General features: G+C 41.3%; 1 protein-coding gene across 12 annotated transcripts in view; it reads left to right on the forward strand.

Moving 5' to 3' along the window:
- The window catches only part of PLEKHH1 (pleckstrin homology, MyTH4 and FERM domain containing H1), a 57,444-nt gene that overhangs the window by 14,944 nt on the left and 20,871 nt on the right, over window positions 1-21,629 (forward strand). For 11 of the 12 annotated variants that reach the window (XR_004357526.1, XM_032690305.1, XM_032690306.1 and 8 more), the window contains 11 exons: window positions 1,121-1,183; window positions 3,886-4,035; window positions 7,044-7,127; window positions 8,672-8,753; window positions 11,419-12,428; window positions 15,767-15,845; window positions 16,414-16,502; window positions 17,019-17,169; window positions 19,216-19,355; window positions 20,115-20,225; window positions 21,273-21,359. Coding sequence is in view for 11 of the 12 variants with exons in the window: in XM_032690305.1 (XP_032546196.1) it covers window positions 1,121-1,183; window positions 3,886-4,035; window positions 7,044-7,127; window positions 8,672-8,753; window positions 11,419-12,428; window positions 15,767-15,845; window positions 16,414-16,502; window positions 17,019-17,169; window positions 19,216-19,355; window positions 20,115-20,225; window positions 21,273-21,359 (2,046 nt within the window). In the remaining variant the exon portion in view is untranslated. The remainder of the gene's footprint in view (window positions 1-1,120; window positions 1,184-3,885; window positions 4,036-7,043; window positions 7,128-8,671; window positions 8,754-11,418; window positions 12,429-15,766; window positions 15,846-16,413; window positions 16,503-17,018; window positions 17,170-19,215; window positions 19,356-20,114; window positions 20,226-21,272; window positions 21,360-21,629) is intronic. The other variant, XM_032690311.1, reaches the window with a different exon arrangement.

Here is a 21,629-nt window from a genome sequence, read left to right on the forward strand (position 1 = left end):
ACAAGTCTCATTTTCAGAAGTACTGGTTTGGTCCTTTTAGTGACCAACCTGAATACTTGACTCCAGTGCATTATCAAGAACCGTAAAACATTGGAGAGAAAAAGAGCTCAGTTCCCTTTATAGTTAGTTTTCTTCTTGAAGCTTGATTCTTTTAATCTTCTGAAGGTGCTTCTGTGTCATTCTTTCTGTAGTAAAACACAAGTAGGTGCTGGAAACTCCATGAAGCATTCTTCAAATTTTGCAGCTTAGTGGATGGTATTTAGTGTCACTGATTTCATAATACTGGGTTTAAATCTGAGACCCATCAAAGCAGGGCAGATCGTGAAAGATGACCTTGAAAGCACCGAATTAGATAGTAGGTTGCTTCAAAAAAAAAAAAAAAGAACACCTCAAAAAATGGGCTCTAGTGGTAAATTATTAGAGGAACCCCAGGTATGGGGGGTATCTACATTTCATGAGAGTGAAGTGGTTTATGTACATTTAGGATGAAATTCTATTCAGTGTCTTTTGACTTCAATAGCACCAATGCTCAGATGTCAAATCACCGAATTGTCAGTTTGCAAAGCTGTTTAAAGTGCAAAGAAGCATACGAAAGTTAAGATCATTGTTAATCTTATGAGTTATGAGCCTATGATGCTTTTGAAGGCAATACAAAATATTCATATGTCATAATGTGGCGTCATAGAGAACCTGCCGTGAGCTTTACAAGATGTATTAATTTTTATTTACCATTGTGAATGAATCCTAGCTAAAATAAAATTAGGGAATAATGGTGCACTGTAGACAGGCTTCTTGCAGGGACAGCCCATGGTGTGTAAATTCTAGAGATGAGGTCAAGACTTTGGGACTATTCCTTTGACCCATGTAATGAATGATGAAGTTCACTAATGAGACAACAGTTCCGGTAAATTCAAAGTAGGGTAGAAGACTGGGAAAGATCAAAGGCTTTTTTTTTTTTTCCCCCTGGTCAGAGCTGTCCAGTTAACTCAAAAGATGCCAAAGAAAATCTGTAGACTTGCACAAGAAATGGGAGATTCCTGAGTAAAACAGGTGAATTTTCAGGTGATGTTAATTTTTTTTTTTTTCTTCTCCTCTTCCATCTTCTTTTCTGGCTCTGAAGATGCAGGAATTGGAGCAGAGAGTGATAGAAGCAGAGCAAAGAGCTGAAGAGGCAGAGAAACAGGTAAGAGATTTTTTTTTTTATGGTTGCTTTGGTACAAATCCACCAGTAACTTCCTCTAAGTTCCTTCCGGCCTGGCATAGAGACAGCACTCTGCCGTGCTGTGCCCTGCTAGGGAAACACTGATTTACAGTAGTGAATTGATTTTCTGGTCTACTTGCCAGTCTTTGAGCCTTAGCTGTGACCAGGTGCCTGAATATGTTGAACCCTAAGTGAAAAGTAGCACCTTAGATCTACCTCTCAGCATCACAGCCTTTACCCCGTAGTCTGTGATAGGCATGCTTGGTTATGGAAAAGGAAGGGGATGTTGTATCTCAGGATTAAAGCACAAAGATAGAGCTACCTGGCAGGTCCTCAGAAAACAAGTACTTAACAGTACTGGTAAGGACTTGTCTACAAGTAGAGAAGGTTCTATGAAAGAAGTAGGTTTTGCAGACACACCCTTATCACTTGTTTTGGACATTCTGTATAGTTAATTACTGCTCTGGCTTACGAGCCCATGGAGAAAAACGGTGAGTTGGATTCATTGCCTGTTACTGGAACCATCTACAAAATTAGCCATATTGTCTAAGCTAGTCCTTCTGTGCTTCTTGAATAGTGGAGAAGGGGAGAGACAGCGAGACTTCATCTTGTGAACAGGCTATAAAGAACAAAGGACCTTTGGGAAGCAGACTGCTGTACTGTAAGGAGTATTATAGAAACAAAAGAGCCAAGAAGGGCTAAGTGGTCTGGGCTCTTGCATCACTGCAGAATGCTGCTGAAGGGAAGGTTTGAAGTGAAGCAGCTCCCTCCAGCTGGACAAGGCTGCAGGGCTGAGCATTGAGTCAGAGATTAAAGCACAGAACTAAAAGCTGCAGAGGATGGTCGAGAATGGCTGTCAAAGATGACTTCAGTAGTGAAGGACTGAATAGGCAGTGTTATAAGCACTGCGAAACATATTGCCTAGGAATCAAGAACTTGAAGTACTGGGAAAGGCATTCTGTCTGCAGAACATACTTTTTCATGCCAGTTTGATATTGACATCAAGATTTTTTTACTGACCATTTTAATTATAGGAAAGATGCTATGTCTAGACACCACACTGTTGGCTTCTATGCTAGATCAGCAACTGCCAACCAAGAACAAGAATTATTCTTGAGAGTGGTATCAGTAAGTTCACACCCAACCAAGATAGGCAAAGGTAACATAATACAGGCAAAAATGACAGCTGTGACAGCACTAGCAGGAAATACAATTATTACTACAGGCCAGTGAAGAAGGTTTCGTACTAGCAGACACCTCAATGATAGGAGTACAGTGTCCATGATATGGTAAGATGCAATGACAGCAAGGGAGAAGATGGAGAGCAAGTCAAATCCAGGTCCAAGAATGGGCAAGAAAGGGAGAACTTGTCTGGGAAGGTGTAGCAGAAATGAGGGTTGCCTTCACTCACCTGCCACCTGCAGAAATGAGGGTTGCCTTCACTCACCTGCCACCAGCAGTTCTGTAGCCGTATGTTGGCAGGTCCTAAAGACTAGCAACCCTCAATGTTTGCCTTTACAGCAGCCTTATCCACATCCAGAGATAAGTGTTCCTAGAGAAATACTTCATTGCTGCCTGACAGCCTGAAGAAGTGACAACATAAGAGCAGGACCATTCCCTTTCATTAATGAGTACATTCACCATGAATGAGAAGCAGCTGACAAATGAGAGAGCTCCACATCAAGTGCAAAATCCCTTGTTATCTTTCTCTCCAGGAGTCTGGGGGGTTGGATTTATTAATTCAATGGACTCCCTGTAGCTGCCAACCTCAATTAAGGAAATCACATGTTTGCAGTCCCCTTGCTGAGCCTCTAGTACGGAGTCAGCATTTGGGCATCAGACAGAAAGGAGGGGCCATTTCTTTTTACTGTAATCACCCTAAACTCTAATGAAAACACATCCGACTCAGCAGGCTTAGTTTTCTGGCTCAGATGTTGGGCGCCTACCTTTCTGATTCAATATGAGGAAGAGGCAGTAGGTTTCTCTGCCTAATACAGGCAGACAGGAGGACAAAACACAGCTTCTGCAAGTATGAAGTGTAGACTGCTCAGCAGAGCATGAGTAATTCTCTTGCAGAGACTCTGTGAAGTGCTCAGATTGCTGCCTGCGTTTTGTCTTTCTAGTTCTAAATTCATGCTAAATTAATGGTATCTGGAGTTGGTTTCTTTACAGATTTAGCTTCTTTGGGAAGAAGCTAGTGTTGGAACCAGATATTTTCCCATCATCAAATTCTGCAATTAGCACATTTGAGTTAAGTTAAGGGGATTCAATTCATCTTTAGAAATGAAGTCTTTTAATCATTTGCAATAGAATGAAGTAACAGTAAAATGAAGTGACATTACTGAGAGACATAGGTTTTGAAGAAAGCAAAGAGATTTTAAAAATTCTCTGAAAACCTGAAATGCTTCAACAGCAGCTAGATTTTAGTGCATTGAAACTTTGTAGTGAAGGAGCATAACAATGGTGTTTCTCTTGCTGAGATGAAAAAGTGTTGACACTGACAGGAGCTCAAAGATAGGCAAATCTTCTGAAATATCTAACATGGTAACTCCTTGGTAGGTCTGGCGAAAACACTTGTCAGAAAGATGGGAGTTGCTGAAACACTTTTGGTTTGTTGAAACACATTGGTTTGGTTTTTGTTGTTTTGTTTGGTTTTTTTAATCTCCTTCTGATTATTATTATAGGTCAGAGTTATGGAAGAGAAGATAAAACTAACCAATGTGAAGATTTGTGAATCAGACAGCACCCTGTACAGGAAATACCAAGACCTGATGGGCACGGTGCAAGGAAAAGAGGATCTGATCAGCAGATTGGAGACACAGCTAGCAAAACAGGTAGGGGTATTTTCCACAGGGAGACCTGCAGCTTTCATGAGTTGGAGAGATTCTGTAATGTGTGGTTCAAAGGTATGGATTATATCTTTTTGCATGTTAGCCTCTCAGTTGCATTCAGATCAGCTCTAAAATGATGCCTGCTGAGTACAAGATCCTCTCTTCCTTTTCACACAGAACATCCCCTCTGCTTCAGTAGTCCACGTCTCTTCATTATAGGAGATCGGTCAATGTGTTTAAAGGGCTTCCTTATGTTAGTGTTGAGACCCTAAACTGTAATGCTACCGTCTGGTCACAGTGTTTTTCTGGCTTCCTAACATATAGATTGCATTACAAAATCATTATGTAGCCCATCTCTGACTCTGTTTATGCTGCTTCTTGAGAAGGGTCTTTTCCCAGTCTTCAGCAATCCTTTAACGTAGTTCATCTTGGAAGAAGTTCTTTAGAGAGAGTGATTGGGCATTGGAATGGGCTGCCCAGGGAGGTCATGGAGTCACTGTCCCTGGAGGCATTTAAGAAGAGACTGGATGTGGCACTTTTTGTCATGGTCTAGTAGACAAGGTGGTGTTGGGTCAAAGGTTGGACTTGATGGTCTCAGAGGTCTTTTCCAATCTAGTTGATTCTGTGATCTCTCGTCAGATGTCTTCATTGTAAGAGAGCAACTGTTTCCCAATATGGATACTTCTTAGTCTCTTCCATTTTCAGTTGGTCAAAGGAAGGAGCTAGTTCTACAGCAGGGCTTCTCTTTTGGCTCTGGTAAAGGCTTTCCCCTGTGGTTTTTATAACATGAGGAATGAGGTATTCCTATGTGTTGCTAAGTAAATTACTTTTAAATAGAAATAGCTCAGTAGAATTTTAAACCAAACAAAAAACAGCCATTTGAGTTACATTTAACTAATTGACACCTATTTCAAGGACTGGTAGTAGAAATCTTCCTGTCCTAGCAACAAGAGGCAAAATGAGATTCTAGAAATGAGAGCCAAAGCTTGACAATTCCAGAGAAGAAACACTCTTTGTCAGAGTCACTGGTTTATTTTCAGAATGGGATGAGATGGTGGCAATGCTAGAAGGTCACTGAGGATCCCTGTAAGGCATCCTGTTTGTTTTCACTGGGATGGGAAAAGCTGTGGAGTTCAGAGTGTTATTAAGAGAACACTGAGGTCATGTCTGGACCACACAATAGTGTGGGACACAAAGAATCTCTAATTGCTTTTGGATCTTAAAGCACAATAACTGCTATGTGCCTAAGTGAATTGGTTCTGCTTAGAAGTGGGGCTTACTAAGCTTGGTGACAATGATGGTGTCATACTGCTATTCTGCTTTAGGATCCTAAATAAAATCTTGGCATTGCACTTTGCCATGTAGCATAGTAATATTCTGAATCTTTTACCTCTTAGACCCTGATTTGAAACTAGTCCAGGTCATTAGGAATTCAAAGCCATTTCGCATATGACGGATATTCAGAGATGATAGGTCTACTATATGTGCCAGATCATTTCAGACCTGTAGGCACATCTAGTATTCTGACTCCAGCAGAGGTTGAGACCCAATGATTAGGAACACACACAGTCATATAAAAAGGAAAAAAGCTAAATAAATCCTCTTCTTAAAGCATGTTATTTGATTGCTTTTATTTCATTATGCTCAACTACAAATGTTACTGCTACCTATAATGTTGCTAAGGCCTGTTTTAAAGTCAGCAAACATACTTGAATAGGAACATTTAAATGTGCAGTTGTGGTGATAAACAGCATGTAGTGATTAAAAGTGATGTGAAGATGTGGGGAATTTTGCACAGTCTACTATGTGTTTATATGGTATTCATCAGTTTGAAAAACTTAAAGTGGGGGGACGCAATGACATTTTTATTATCATAGTTACCAGTATTTTTTCACATCAGAAAAAGACAATCTAGCAGGGAAACCACTAAGCGCTACCAAAAGTCTTTGCCCATTAATTGGAGAAACCAGAGCTGAATGTGCCATATAATGTAGCATATATTCCTCCTCCCTTGCTCCTGGAACTGATTTCTTCTTGCAGATGTTTAAATCATTATGTAGATAGGAGAGCTTTCAGTGATGTTGCTTCTGATGGAGCTACACAGGAGATAAACAGAAGGCTTCAGATGTTCATGGTATTAATCCGGCATCTTTCAAAGGAAATTTCCAGAAAAGTTAAAAACATGGCTAAGAAAAGACAGCTGCGAAAATGATGTAGCAATATTGCACAAGCAGATATTTGGGGGGGAAATGTTCATTGTGCAAACAAACAGTATTGCCATAACACCTCTGTGTGGACTAGAACCTGTTTTAATGGGTATGTAAAGGTACAATCACTTACACCATCTGAAAACCTCCTAGTAGGTCTTAGTGTTTCAAGGTCAAGTTTTGGAGCTGGGTTTTTGGTTTTGTTGGGTTTTTTTCCCTTAGTTTACTTTCTCAATGAAAATACTGTGTGTGTGTGTGTGTGTGTGTGTGTGTGTTAAATACATTGTTGGTATTAGTTTCCATCTTGTGTATCTTGAAAGTCTGTGCCCTACACCTGTGCTTACAGCAGTTGAATCCCTTTTGCTTGGAATGATCAGATTTTATAAAACACTTATAAGCATTGCTTAATTCTTATTAACTGTGGGCAATAATGTGTGTGTAGGTTGGGGTAACACTACAGATGTCAATAGCAAACAGCAACATTGCAAAACCATCTGACACAGAAAAAGTTGCAGATTGTACTCAAACTCTGGTAGGTGAACAATCATTACCTGAGCTGGATTTTGCTAGTCCAGAAAAAACTCTTGAAACAGCTCTCTGAATTTAACTCTAGAGACCATGTAAGACAACTTAGAGCTTGATTTTTTTCAAAGACCAGCTAAATAATAATATCCAATTAACAGTCTTAAATCTTATATCTGGAATGGGAGCATCAGTGTTTCAGTCGCTCCCGGTGTAGTAACTTACTGAGAACAGTTGTATTCTCCTAATGTGTGTAATGCTGGGTTTGGTTTTTTGGCACAGAAACAGTTGAGGACTGAAGAAGCCAAAATTGTTCAAGAGAAAGCTGCCAAGATCAAAGAATGGGTAACATTTAAGCTCAGGGAGGTAAGTCTCTAGCTTGCTGCCAAGTTTCAAGGCTTGTGAGTAGTAGGTACAGTGGCTGCACTGCCAGTGGGCTTCTGTGTAGGACAGTACTTTGAGGACAGTCAATCTGCCACAGAGGCTCTCTGCTTGCTTGGCCCTACGCATACTCTGTTGTAGAGCTAGGGTCATCACTCTTGGGTGAGGGCTACTGACTTTATTGGGCAAACTATAAATGACCATGAAGTCACCAGTGCCCAAAAGCAGTCTCTGAAGAAGATTTAGTAGTCACAAGTGGCTTTCACTTACCTTCGCTTTCCTCTGCCTCTCCCTTTTTTCTCTGGGTGCAGTTTCTGTCTTTCTGACAAACCAGCTGTAACACAAACATGTCCTTTGCTCTGCCTTAATTTACCATCTCTGACTAATGGTGTTTTCCTACTGCCCAGTATTTTCTCATCTCTAACCTTTCTGTCCTATCCATCCTATGGACTTGTGCCTCTATCTGGGCCTACCTTCTAGAAAAACAAAGACAGTGGGTCAGCATGCAGTTTTGAAGATGCAGTAATAGTTTACAACTGGGAGTGGGGCTATCTGGTCTTTTATTCCAAGTTAAAGACATGTATTTCCCAGTTTATGCCAGAAAGGGAATTTCTTGAAGTTGGAAGAAGCAGTCTTTGTGGGCACTAATTATGTTATGATGGGACTTTGTAATATCATTGAATTGCCTAGATATTTCACCAAGCTGCTGGGCTGCTTCTCTTTCATTTTCCTGTATGAGATAACTTAAGGTGCATTTACATTACTGACTGGTGCAGCGCAAAGAAGGAAGCACAGGGGTTAATTTGGTGTGGTCTGCTGTGAATCCTGGGCCATACGTTCCCATTATGTCTTTACTGCCAATGAAGTTTGTGCCAGATGCTGATTCTAGGTGCGTACCATGCAAAAGTGGAGCACTGCCAATTGGAGAACTTAGAGTCTGTGTTGCAAATGGGTTACTCTAGACAGCACCACTGGTGTGGTTTCAATTTTGCCATCAAGAAGGAAGCCTGTCTGGGTGCACCACTGCTGTGTTTAAGAATGGATGCTGAGACAAAGTAAAGGCATAAGGCAAATTTGCAAAGAATCTCTCATACCATAGCTGGAAATGTAAATGCACCCTTAACGTTTGTTGGCTTTTTTCTTTGGTCCCCTTCTTTTACTATATACAGGGTGAGGTGGAAAAATGCTCCTTCAGGGTAATGCTTTTTTTGATTCTCTCTTTTGTGACAGTTATTTCTGCAACAGGAGTAAATGATAAACAATATCATGGAAATAAATTAGAAGACCTATTTGAGAAGTGCAATGGTAATGCAGAGGCTGTTTGAGAAAGCACAGCAAAATGTTTAAGTGGGTTGTCCAGTGCAGCTGCTGAGTAAAAGGATTTCAAGGTGACTGGTAGACTCACGCATCATTTTTTTCCTTGTTAAGACACTTGAATGTGGTAAAGATGAAGACATATTCTGTATAGTGGATCACTTGCACACACAGTTTTGCATTATGTTTCAGTTTTTATTATTGTTTTTTCATAGCTTGAGCTAGAGAATTACCACCTGAAAACTTGTAATCAGAGGCTGATGGAGCAAATTGAAGCCCTTCAGGATACATTGCAAGGTAAATGTGTTCACCTAGTAACCACCACAAGAGTGGAAGTTAGCATTCCCAGGTTGTATTCTTAATTTTGTCAGAAAGTAACACTTGTAACAGCAAGCAGTGGAATCTCTCTGTTCCTCAGTGGATCTGTTTTTAAGATGGGAATACCATGCTTACCTGCCTTAAACTCTTAATTGTTTTCCCACTAATGATTGAACACAGAACCCTTTTTTAAAAATCTGCTTTTGCCATTAAAATAAGCCACTGAGCTCCTGAATTAGAAGCATTCATTGAAGTACGTAGTAAAGTACGTTCACTTCAGTGCTGGAGGGGAGAAGTCCCTGAGGTATTTCACTTTACTTCCACATGTGAGTCATTCTCATCCCCACAGAACCTCTGCTATCATGTGAGCTGAGTAATTGAATAATCCAAGGCAGCAGATGCCTGGTCTGCCTTTAGGAATCTGGGATCCTCTGTGCTATCAGGTTGGATTGGAGAAAGCTGCTTATGGTGTTTGGGCTTTTGCAGTTCTTCTCTGGTGGACAGATAGAAAAATAGTCTCCAGGGCTTGTATTCAACACCTTTCATTGCAACACACTTTGCAGAGGAAATTCTCTCTTAACAATTTTCTTCCTTTTAGTTTTTCATGACCTTGGTTTGATCACAGTAAGATAGCTAGTTTCCAGAACTTCACTGGGCATGCGGGCAGGGGGCATTTCTTTCCTGCAGAAGTCTTCCTGGCATTCCTATCACTCCACAGCAAGGGAATAGGGCAAAATTCCTTCTAAATCCTGCCACATTTCTAGCAAAATGCTTTATGACTGAGTTTTTCTCATCCCCTCTGGCTCTGACTGTTCACAAAAGGAGAATGCCTGGTAAGCTGCGTTAATAATCTGGTATTAAGTGTTCCCTGGATCCCAACTCTCCGGGCAATAAACAGCACTGCCCTCTCCTCTTATGCCTCACTAGTCTCACTATGCCAGGCTGAAGTCAGAGGCCTCTGCAGAGAGACAAATCTCTTCTTGCTTGCTATGCTAATAGTAACAGCTTCCTCTTCTTAATCTCCTGTCACATCTAGGAGGCTGCAAAAATACCAGCAATATTTAAAATGAATGGCCTCTTTTCAGTCTACACTAATGATTTACCTCAGGGTCAGGGGAAATGTGTGCCAAGATTTTTGTGTGCCAGTGGTATGTGTTAGCTTTGTTAACATTCAGTTCCTTGTGACTCAAGCACCAAGTCTCACGGTTGTCTTTTTCTCAGCAGGTTTCATCCTCTCCACTGTCAACAGTAATGTATTCTACTGTTTGCTCTTTCCTCTGTAATTTTGTGTCTTCAGTTTGTTCCTACTTCCTAATTCCTTAACCGTTGCTGGTTAAGCAACACCCACAGAGTTTGATGTTAAGGCAGCATTTTCAGCGATACCTATGCAGAGTCACACTCACCCATATTTCGCAATTTCTAAAGCATCTAATGATTTGGTGCTTTTTCAGTCAGGCAGTGTATAAGTGCCAACATCAATCAAACATCCTCTGCCACTCCAAGTTTTATCCACACTTTCTCATACCCTAAAGCTGCTATTCAGAAGAAATTGTAGAACTGAGATAGTCTTTAAATCTGGTGATTATAGAAAGGAAAAAAGTACAAGAATTATAAAGTGTGGGTACTAAATAGAAAAAGGACAATGGAAGCCATCTATGATCTATTTTTTTATGTCATCTTCTAATATAGCAACTGAAGGGACAGAGAAAGAACTAAGAAAAAAAAAGATTTTACAGCAAAATCATGTAAGAAACTATTATAAAACTTTGTGACAAAAAGCACTGTGTGGGTCATATAGCACAAAAGGATAGCAAAAAACTCTAGGGAAATTCTTGAAAAGAGAGTAACCTCACTGATTGGTGTGATGCTTAAGAAGATCTCCATACCTTTCCTGGAAGTCTCATGTAGCCCTTGGGAAGGGTGGAATCATAGCATCTTATTTGATGACTTAAATCGCTGTAGGTCCACTAAAACCAAAAGCAATGCTAAGCAGTGTTCTGGCCACTTGGATGTTTTTTGACAGTATTGTGTGGTAAGTGCACTTCCTTCTCATGGCTGTTTTAAGAAAACAGACGTAGTTGTATATAGGTAAGAGTAAAAACTGTTATATTGCATTAGACTGAAAGCTTGCCTAGGCCTGTATCCCATCTCCTGGCTGACTGTGGATGTTTCAGGACAGAGCGTAGGAAATACTGCAAATAAACCTGTCCTCCTCTCCATTTACCCTTCCAGCTTCTGCTGTCAGCAGTTTAGGAAATTTCTAGGCCAGAGCTTCCATACTACTGATACATTAGTTTTTCTGGCATATCTGCAGCATTGTATTTCCTTTTTTGTCTGCAAAAAAACCCTTCCTTCTGTAAATTTCAAATGCGCTGCTTGATAATTTCATTAGGCACCCCTTAATTCTACTTTTGTAAGAAACAGTGATTAATCATTTCCTGCTCATCTCTTCTGTGCTATTCCCAGTTATAAATGTATAGCACTTTTGTTATAACTGTGCCCAGCAATCTCTTTCCTGTTCTGTATAGTCCTAACCAGGCCAGGGTGTTATTGAAATACAACTGGCATGAACATACACTAGGAAGCAACAATTAAGACATTAAAGCATTTGAATGCCCTAACCGTATGTTCTCCTCCCTTGTAGATATGACCAGCATTCCTCCCTTTGAATCTCTTTGGAGCTGTAGTTCCCTGAAGCCTAGAGCATCACAGGCCTCTTTTGCTGAGAAGATAGACCAGGAATCTGTGCTCCTTGCACCTGGTTTCAGAGAGATGTGTCAGACAGGACCTACCAAGCATGTCCTTTCTTCAGCAAATACAGTTCTTGCCAATGACACCTTTGCTGAGAATGGTGAGGATAAATCTCTGCTTTCCCAGAATAAGCTGAAGCTTGTGTCTGACCCATCAAGCTGGAATCTCTCTGCAGAGAAGGATGTATTCCCAGCCGTAAGTTCTGAACACGGTTTAGGGTGCTCTGATCCTGTATCAGTGGACCCTCCAGCTGAGACTACAAGAATTCTTGAGGCTTTGACCTTCCAGTCATCTTTGAAAGAAAACTGCAGTGCTGTGAGCACCTTGAAACAAGTGGGTTTTGATGGCACCCACTTCTCTGATGATCTGAGTGCCAGATTCCACTCCCACCGGCTGGAGTCCTCTTCCTCAGGAGAAATAATGAGCATGCTTGAGGGCCGTCTCCAAACTGCTGAACCACCCCTGATTGTGTCAACATCAACTGTTACAGCACATTCCTCCTGTGCAGGGAGGGAATGCAGCCTTGGGACTAGTATGACCTTTCCAAAAATACGAACACCCAATACACCAAGAGACAGTATTCAACTGGCCAAGAGACATCACAGCCAACCACATCCAGGGGCTAATTCTTTCCATCGTGTAATGCACTTAGAGACTAGCACTTTCCAGCCCATAACAGACCCTCCAGTCTGCCATGGGCTCGTGGAGGAGACAGATATTGATGATGATGGAGTATTGGAGAAGATGGATACAGAATGTGGACTGCTGAGGGAAGAAGCTGAAGCATGTGAGGAAATGTACCACTTACCTGCAGGGCAGAGAGAAGCTGTGAGTTCTGAGGCTGGCATACTTGACCCAGGAGGTAAACCTCCAACACCACCGCTGCACAGATTCCCATCATGGGTAAGAAATGCAAGGACAACAGGCTGAGAAGTGCTGCTTGTCTTTGAGTAGTGCCCAGTAGTTAGGCTACAACAGCTCAACCTGTGGACATCACAGGTTACGTTCTTGAAGCACCAAGTCTGACAGTTCCAGCGTGACAGGGGCATGCTGGTTCCACTGACAATTTTTTTTTCTTCTTTTGTCTTTATAAGGGGAAAAAAATTCATGGAAAAAACCAGTGCTCAAGAAACACAGGAATGTAAAGGAAAGTCAAGAGGTGCTGCATTGTGGTTTATCATTATGGGTCATCAAAAGTTAGTCCTTAGTTCTGTTGTCACATGTGTAAGATAGAAAAATTACTCATAAATGCAGTGGACCAGACAAGATAGCTCCAGAGTGAGAAAAATCTGTGAATACTAGAATAAATACATGGATTAGATATCAGCTTTCCTATCTCATGGTATGTTTCTGGTATTAGGAAAATTTTATGAAAACCTTTGGTAAAGTGGTATACATGTCCTGTTGCTTACAGTATGTGAGAAAGGGGTTTGTTGTTCTTGCTTTCAGTTACTTGTTAACTGGATTGTTTGCTAGTCATAGAATTGTTTAGGTTGGAAAAAAGAAAAAGCCTTCCCCTCAACCACTGACCAGGTTACCTTGTCACAGAAGGAGATCAGGTTGGTCATGCAGGACTTGTCTTTCATAAACCCATGCCAGCTGGGCCTGATCAATTGGTTGTCCTGTACATGCTGTGTGATGGCACTCAAGATGATCTGCTCTATGACCTTCTCTACCACTGAGGTCAGGCTGACAGGTCTGTAGTTCCTCAGATGGTCCTCTGGCCCTTCTTATAGATGGATGTCACATTTGCCAACTTCCAGTCACCTTTGACCTCTCTAGTTGACCAGGACTGCTGGTAAATGATGGACAGTGGCTCAGTGACCTCTTCAGCCAGCTCCCTCAGCACCCTCCTGTGGATCCCACCTGGCCCCATAGACTTGTGCGTGTTTAAGTGGTGTTAGCAGGTGGGTGAGCATTTTTCCTGGGATTGTGGGGGCTTCATTCTGCTCCCTGTCCATATCTTCCAGCTCGGAGGGCTGGGTACCTGGAAAACAACTGGCTTTACTATGAAAGACTGAAGCAAAGAAGGCATTAAGTACCTCTGTTGTTTCCTTATCCTTTGTCACTATGTTTCCTACCATATCCAATAAAGGATTGTTATTCTCCTTTTGTTTCTCATGTATTTATAGAAATCTTTTAGTGTCTTCTACTGCAGTAGCCAAGTGAAATTCCAGTTGGACTTTGGCCCTTCTAATTTTCTCCCTGTATAACCTGCCTGTAGTCCTTTTAAGTTGCCTGCCCCTTCTTCTAGAAGTCATAAACTTTCCTTTTTTTACTGAATTAAGCTAGAGCTTTCTATTCAGCCAGGCCAGTCTTCCTCACTGTCTCATCTTTCAGCACCTGGGGATGGCCTGCTCCTGCAATCCTTTAAGATTTCCTTCTTGAAGAATGTTCAGTTTTGCTGGACCCCTTTGCCCTTCAGGACTGACTCCCAAGGGACTCTGTCAACTTTGGCTCCTAAAGAGGCCAAAGTCTGCATTAGTCTAACCTGGTGGAAATCAATGTAGTATCAAAAGAGATGATTTTGTTGTTTTTATTTGCTTTTTTAAAAAGCATGGGCAAACAAGTGATTTATTGAAGGTGCAAAGTCAAGCACTCATTGTTAATTCTTATGTTTTATAAATTTATTTTTAAGGAAAACTAAATGTTAATTGTGGTCTTTGGCTGTATCCTTTATGATACCAATTTAAACCCCAGTATGATCACATCCGCTTTTCCGAAGGAATTTCTTTTCTTTCAGTCCATAATATGGAACTGTGCTGGGAGTGAAGGTGGATAGTGTGGTAAAAGAAACTGCAGTTTTTCAAGATGTCTGTTTCATTTGCTGCAGAAGTCAGAAAGGTGTCAATGAGCAGGGTACTCACTTGGAAGAAGGGAAATATGACTCAGAGATTGGTTACTATTCCTGTCTCTGATCTAGAGTTCCCATATAAAGTTCTTCTAGTCTCTTAAGTTTGATTTTTCATAGGTGATTATCAGCTCCACACACATCCTTCTGAATGTCTAACTTGAATTTGGCAACTAAATTTGATTACAGAAGTGCTGATCACTTCTGTGCTGCAACTGTATTAATTTGTTTTCATTACAATGTTATATGATGCTAAATTCTCAAAAAGTCACATCTTGGACATCTTGAAATGGGTACTCCAAAGTTATTGAATACTTCAAAGAACTTATGTCTGAGTTCTTCTGAAAAACTTATGTCTGAGTTCTTCTGATAGTGCCCATCACTGTCCCTCCCTGGGTTAATGTAAATTTTTTTATTAATTTTTGTGAAGCATTGCATTATTATTGTCAGTAACACATGAAAAATCCAGTATTTTTTCTTCAGACTAGAGTCAAGTAAATGTATCCAAGTAGGGCAAATTTAAGTATAGTAATTTAAGTAACAGTAAGTCATGAATAGAATAATAAATAGTAGCATAATCAGTAAGAAATATCCATTTCATTCCCTGAGTAGGAGTTGTCTGGGGAAAAAGATTCACATAGTATTTCATTAGAAACTAAATTTCAATGCAAATACATACAGAAAATACTTATTCTGTAATTTTTTTTTTGTGTGTGTGTACTTGACTTTGCAGTCTTAGGTACTTTCATGTGTATGTATTGTGTGCTATTTCATAGTGATTAGTTGTATGCTTTTAAGAGCAGCAAGAGGTTTCCTAGCTTTGGATTTTATCCATTTCAGAATGGTTAATGTCTTAGTCACAATACTGCATTTAGACACAGATTTGGGTTTTCCTGCTGGAATTGTTACCAATTCATGAAGCACTTGGAGAGCCTTTGAATTGAAAGCTCCGTATGTTGTTATAACTGAGGCACAGGCTTATTGAGATCATTCCAGCCATTTCTTTCATTCCCTTATGAGAATGGGCATCCCTGCAGGTGGTGACTCAATAAATTGTCCTGGTTTGTGGCAGTTCTTTATTCATTTTAATACATTGTTTATAAAGTGGAAACCTCCCATCTTTTTCCAAGGTGTGATATAGTAATTTATTGATAATTGCGTGTAGGTGTTCCAGTCTGTGATACCATCTCTGTAGCTGGGGATTCACACAGAGTAACACGCTTCCACTAATGGTCATTCACACAACATAGGGTGGAATACAGCAATCTCAGAGAGCCCCTCCTTCCTGCCCAAAAGTGTGACTGTGGTGTGATTCTGTGACATGAGCATTTCTTTCTACAAGAATCACATTTTTGTCTGATCACTGTTGTTCGTGGTATTATTGTTTCAGGAGAGCCGAATCTATGCTGTGGCCAAGTCTGGCATGAGGTTGTCTGAAGTGACCATGGTGAATGATACTTCCAGATGCTGTAAGTTCTAGACAAGATCCATCCTTAGAGGGGGTTTATGGTGCCAGTGTGGTACCTGGGCTTCTGGCTGTTCACGTCTTCATTTCCTTCCCTGTTTTCAAAGTAAATTTGATCTCATAGATAGCCATGATAAAGAAAGGACTGGAGGAGCACACATCTGATCTCAGGAATGGTTTGTGCTGGGCTTTTTGTACTTCTACGTTCCGTGACATGTTCAGGGATTCCATTATCTCCTTCATCACTTTTGTAGCCACTCCTCTGCCTCTGCATGTCTGTGGCCTGCTTTTAGTCTTATTCACCAGCACTGTCCCCTGTTAGGGCTTTTATCTGTTTGGACATGGGGCACCAGATTGCCATTGTACCATGGAGTGGGTAAGGCGTCTTACAGGCTAAATGAAGAGAACTTTGCAGCTCTCTGTGGGAGTTGTATGTTAATAACACATTCCTTGGCCTTTTTGAGGCCAGATTGTCCAGGATGGCAATCCTTGATATGCTTCTCCATTAAAACCTTCACTTTTTCACCAGTTTGTATTATTTGCTCTCTTACTTTCTCTCTGAATTTTTCCAGTTTCCAATTTCTCGTGTTCAACTTCTGGGCCATTTACCTGTCTCATCTACAGAAACGTCACTGTGCCAGTCTACACTACACTGAAGGGGGTAAGGAATTACCTCACTTTTCCTGTTATGAAAAGCATGGTCCAGGCCTGCTAGTAATTTTAGAGAAAACAGGATGAAGCTGTGCAGCGAAGGAACAAAAATTAGAGAATCTTGGGAAGCACTGGACACCAAAAGAATGCTGAAGGAGTAGCAAATGATAAATGTGTTTAGGAATACAGAACACTGCAGCAGTTTTGGTCCAGGAAGCTGCAGTGTGCACTATGAGGCTGTAGAAACCTAGAGGTGATGGTGGGTGCAGCCTAAAGAATGAAATGGAGCACAGGGCTTGTGGAACAGTATGAGGGCGTAACCAGAGGAGACCCAAACAGATGGGACTAGACAGTCCAGCATGGAAGTTCTCAGACCAGAAGGGGAGGAAATGAAGAACCCCACGGCAGAAGTGGGCAAGGTGGTGTGAAAATGAAGGGCATTGTTTGCTCTGCCTCCTTATTGAGTAGGGATTGTCCTGAAGAAACTCTTCTCTCCCACGCTAACCAATACACGTCTGTTTTCCAGAAAGCCACACAGATCAGCAACGTGCCTTTCTTAGACGAATCTTCAGGATCTGATGATGACTGTGGCTCCCATGCCAGCTTAAGGACTTCTACTGCTGGATCCGAGAACAGGAAAGCTAGCATGCCAGGCAGCCCTCGTGCAGTGAAAAGAGGTAAAGTGGGAGTATTGCTACTGAGCAGGATGAACTCTTGTCATGACAGGAGAGGCAAGATGCCCCGAACAGCATCATCAGTGACAGGCAAATGCTCAGCCATAGTGATGCTACTAAGGAGTTCTCCCAGAATGTGTGCAGACATCAAGAGCTACTCGGTAGAAATCTGTTCTCTTAGGTGGTTTTTACTGCTGATAGATTTCCATTCAGGCAATTGCTAAACTTAGATTGTGGGAAGGATTATCTCCCAAATTCATCACATATCCAGTTGTCTGTACCTTTTCTGTGACTTTTCCTTGAAAGCAAGCTAGTACTGGCATAGTAAAGAAAATGCTTTTTGTGTCTTGGTCACTGGCTGGTAATTGCTTGACCAGTAAGGAAATCTTTCCTATCTTTGAGAGGCATCAGGTACTTTGCGTACTGATTAGGACATTTTTTCTTACCTGCTGGGAAGGCTAAACTGGATCTTTGAATGGAATTTTCATTATAATTGGTAGTCAGTAAAATAGAATCATATTTCATGTAGTCTTAACTTGCATGCATTGGCTGATGTGTCTCTGCATTGCCATGGACCACTGGTGGAAGATTCACAGAAAGTAAAGCCCCTTTTCCTTAGTTGGAATCTGAGGGGCTTTAGACTTTATAATGGATGTTTAGAGCTGCAAACAATCTGTCTGTCCTTTAGATAACAGGTCTGTTTATTTTTTAAAAAATATTTTTTATTCTGTCTTTATTCAACAATAAATTTATTTCACTGTCAGTATCCAAAACTCACTTTCACTACTTGTGTTCCTAGGGAAAAGAGTTCTCAGAAGTCTGGTTAGTGGGGTTTAGGTTTCCAAAGTCTGATCTGATTTCTTCTTCTTGAACAAAAAAAACCTTAGTGGTTGTGGCAGTTTGAGCCACATTAGAAATCTAAAATCCAATTTTCCAGGCTTCCCCCACCCCTTTCCAAAATTTATCCCATCACCCAAGAGAAACTTTCAGGCCGGAGGCTTCTATAGGGGAAGGGGGAAGTATATACATTTATTTACACAAATAAATATACTGTACAAACTAAAAGCAACTATATATATATTATTACATTTCTGTCAGTCCTTTTAGCCCCTCCCTTCAACTTTAGTCCAGGAAAGAGCCTTTCAAGGCTGGGAAGTAACCAGTCTCTTGTGGGAGTGTTCTGGGCCTGAATGCTCCTCCCTCACCAAGCTCCAGGTGTTTGTTGCAATCTCTCCTCCTCATGAAGTCCAAGAAGATAGCTTTAAGTCTTTTCTCTTCTGCTGCTGTGTGATCTCTCTCTCTCATACCTCGGTTCGTAGGCTGCTCCAGTGTAGCTTATCAACGTACGCGTCCTGGAATCTTCATTCCTCCAAGTTAGTTTTCGGCTGCCCCCGGTCAGCTTCTGCAGGGCAACTCCTGAGCTCTTGGCTCGTCTCCAATTTCGCCTGGGATTCTTCTCCCGAGCGCCGAGCCTCCTCTTCTGGCCTGTCTCTTGGCTCAGCTTCAATGCTGAGCCTCTCCTCCACTTACAGTGGAGGGAAAGAAAAAAGCCCCCCTCTACAGCTTCACTGCAGAAAAGGAGGGGGGAGAGGGCTTGGCTGCAAAGCCTGCAGCCTCTCCTCTTACCTCGGGTGCTGTGAAATCTCTTCTTTCACAGCACACACTCCAAATACTGCCTCCAACTCCGGCCCAGGCAGAGTTGGTGGGGCCGCAGGGCTCCCCTCTCTCCTCCCCTGGGGGAAAGAAGGAGCCCAGCCACCCCCTGGCCTTCTCCACCCACACGCAGCAGACACCAACAGCAGAACTTGCCAACAGCTTCCAGTGCTGTGTATATATGATTTAGAGCAGAAGCGAACAACATGGACAGTGATTGGCTCTCCAGGGAACACTGCCCTGGCACTCAGTCACCTCTGAGCCCCCCAGCCTCTCGGGGGGGGCCAATTTCAAACCATGACAGTGGTGAACTCAGAAACTTTTTCAGAGTGGGAAAAAGTTCAGTGCATGCTTCTGTCTAGCCATGATTCTCATTCCTTCCTTTATTTTAAACAGGTGTATCTATGTCCTCACTGAGCTCTGAGAGTGACTATGCCATCCCTCCTGATGCCTATTCCTTGGATGATGACTATTCAGAGCCAGAACATAAGCTACAGCGAACATCTTCCTATTCCACTGATGGTGGAATCTGCACTGTAAGTCTTATTACATTACAGTTGTAAAGGAATGCAAACAGAGCCTTGGCCTTGAAAAAGCATAACTACAATATATTGAGTTATCCCCTGCAAAGTGATGCTCTGACAGACTGGGCTGTTGGTCCAGCTGATAGGTATCAAAAGACACTATCTGATATTTCAGAAGAAGGTGCAATTTCTCTTATGTGGTTAGATTAAAGTATGTGCCTCAAGGGCTGTATTCTTTTCTGATGGCCTGTATTGATTTCCTGTAGTCATATTCTACTTTAATGATGGCCTTACACTTTTGGGACAAAACAAGTTTGGAAATTCAGAGGAAGGAATGAGACAGGATATAATATCTTGGCCTAGAAAAAAAACCTCAAACACGGGTAGCATTAAATTCTGTACTCTTGAATGTGAGAGATCAAGCAGACAAGGAACAGGAGTCTAATCATGGCATAGATACAGCCTTCACTTTTATTTGGAAAATCAGTGCTTTGGTAGGAAGACAAGTAAGTTTACAATGCATCAAACAACCAGTGAAATCATCTTCAGATACCTTCTTTACTAAAGCAACACAAAGTGGTATTTGCAGCTACACAGATAGTTTAGGACTCTCTCCAAGCTGAGCAGAGAGCACTGACCTTTGATGGCTGCTACTAAACAAAGCAGAAAATGATGGAGATGCAGAAAACGTCTGGACTTTTCAGCATACTTTCATTTGTATTTTGAGAGGTACAGGATAATCTCCTCTCCGCTTTGTTTTTTGCCCTCCAGGAACCCATGGAGAAATCAGGTTACTTGCTCAAAATGGGCAGCCAGGTAAAGATGTGGAAGAGACGATGGTTTGTTCTTAGAAACAGACAAATCATGTACTACAAGTCTCCGGTAAGTCACTGGGATACATTTACTATTCTCTGGAGGCACAGAGAAATACTCATCAGTCAGTACATGGGGTTCTGAGGAAAACTACAGCTTCCATGGGGAAGAAGGCTAGATTCTTTCATTTTTCACCCTGCTGCATGGACATGAAAACTAGAAAACTAGGGTAAAATTGAAAATAAGCCTTCATGCAGACAAAATTTGTATGTACGATAAAATACTGCTATTGTTTGCCTTCATTATTCTGCTGTATTTAGCCACATTACAGAGAATTATACTTAGGGATGTTCACCTTCCACAATCTTTTCTTCTGGACAGTAATTTCCTCCATACCTGCATAATTACACAGTATTTCTGTGTTTATACACATCTTTGCTTACAAGTTAAGAATATTGAGAAGATTGATTTTCAACTTTTTCATTTTCTCAGTTGTCATATTCTAACAAGAAAAAATACATCCTAGGGCACAGGGCGTCTTTATTTCTGACACTGGGTTTATCCATCAGAATGCACAAGCAGATTATACATATATATTATATTCATATATATATATACCATATATATATATATAAAAAAATAATTTCATAAATACTTAGAATTTAAACTGTTGTTGGAAGTGATTTCTGGAAGACCCTAGTCCAACTAACACATTGAAGAAGGACTGTCATCAGCTGTAGATGGTTTTGTCCCAAACCAATGGTTTTGTCTAGCCCAATCTTGAAAACTTCTAAAGGTGGAAATTCAGCCACCATCTTGGTACATGTTTGGTACTGTATTGCCTTCCCAGTGAGAAAGGCTTTAGTCTGTTGATGGTTTGGATTTTTTCCCTAATGTTCAAATGGAACTTCATAAGACAGTATTTGTCACCATTACCCTTGTTATATTGTTTGCCACTACTGAGGAGACTTGCTTCATCGTTCCAGTGGGATCATGCTGTCTCATAGTCAACCTGGCAGGCTTCAGCTGTCCTTTCCATCTCATGAATGCAAACTCTGACCTGCACATGCACATCTGAGGTTTCCTGCTGAAAAAACTGCTTTGCTCTTTCCTCAGAGCGATGTTATCCGCAAACCACAAGGGCAGATGGAGCTGAATTCCTCATGCCAAATTGTCAGAGGTGAAGGGTCCCAAACATTCCAGGTAGGCATTTCTTTTTATCCTGCAGATAACCATACACTCAGTGGTTGTGTGAGTGAGATAGTACCTAGGATCTCCTCTTTTTGAAAAACTCTTACAAGATCTCTAGCGTGATTTTACATGCCTGGAGGATCTGAAGAAACATCTGAAGTGTTGGATTCCTACTTTTGAAGTACTAGAAGTTAGCCCATCAGTGGATTCAGTTTTACATCATTGTGTTAGGGGACTTTATAATAAAGGCAGCACTGAAGTTTCTCTCATAGTCTGAAAGGC

This window comes from Chiroxiphia lanceolata, chromosome 6 (genome assembly GCF_009829145.1).
Source record: "Chiroxiphia lanceolata isolate bChiLan1 chromosome 6, bChiLan1.pri, whole genome shotgun sequence".
NCBI lineage: Eukaryota > Metazoa > Chordata > Aves > Passeriformes > Pipridae > Chiroxiphia > Chiroxiphia lanceolata.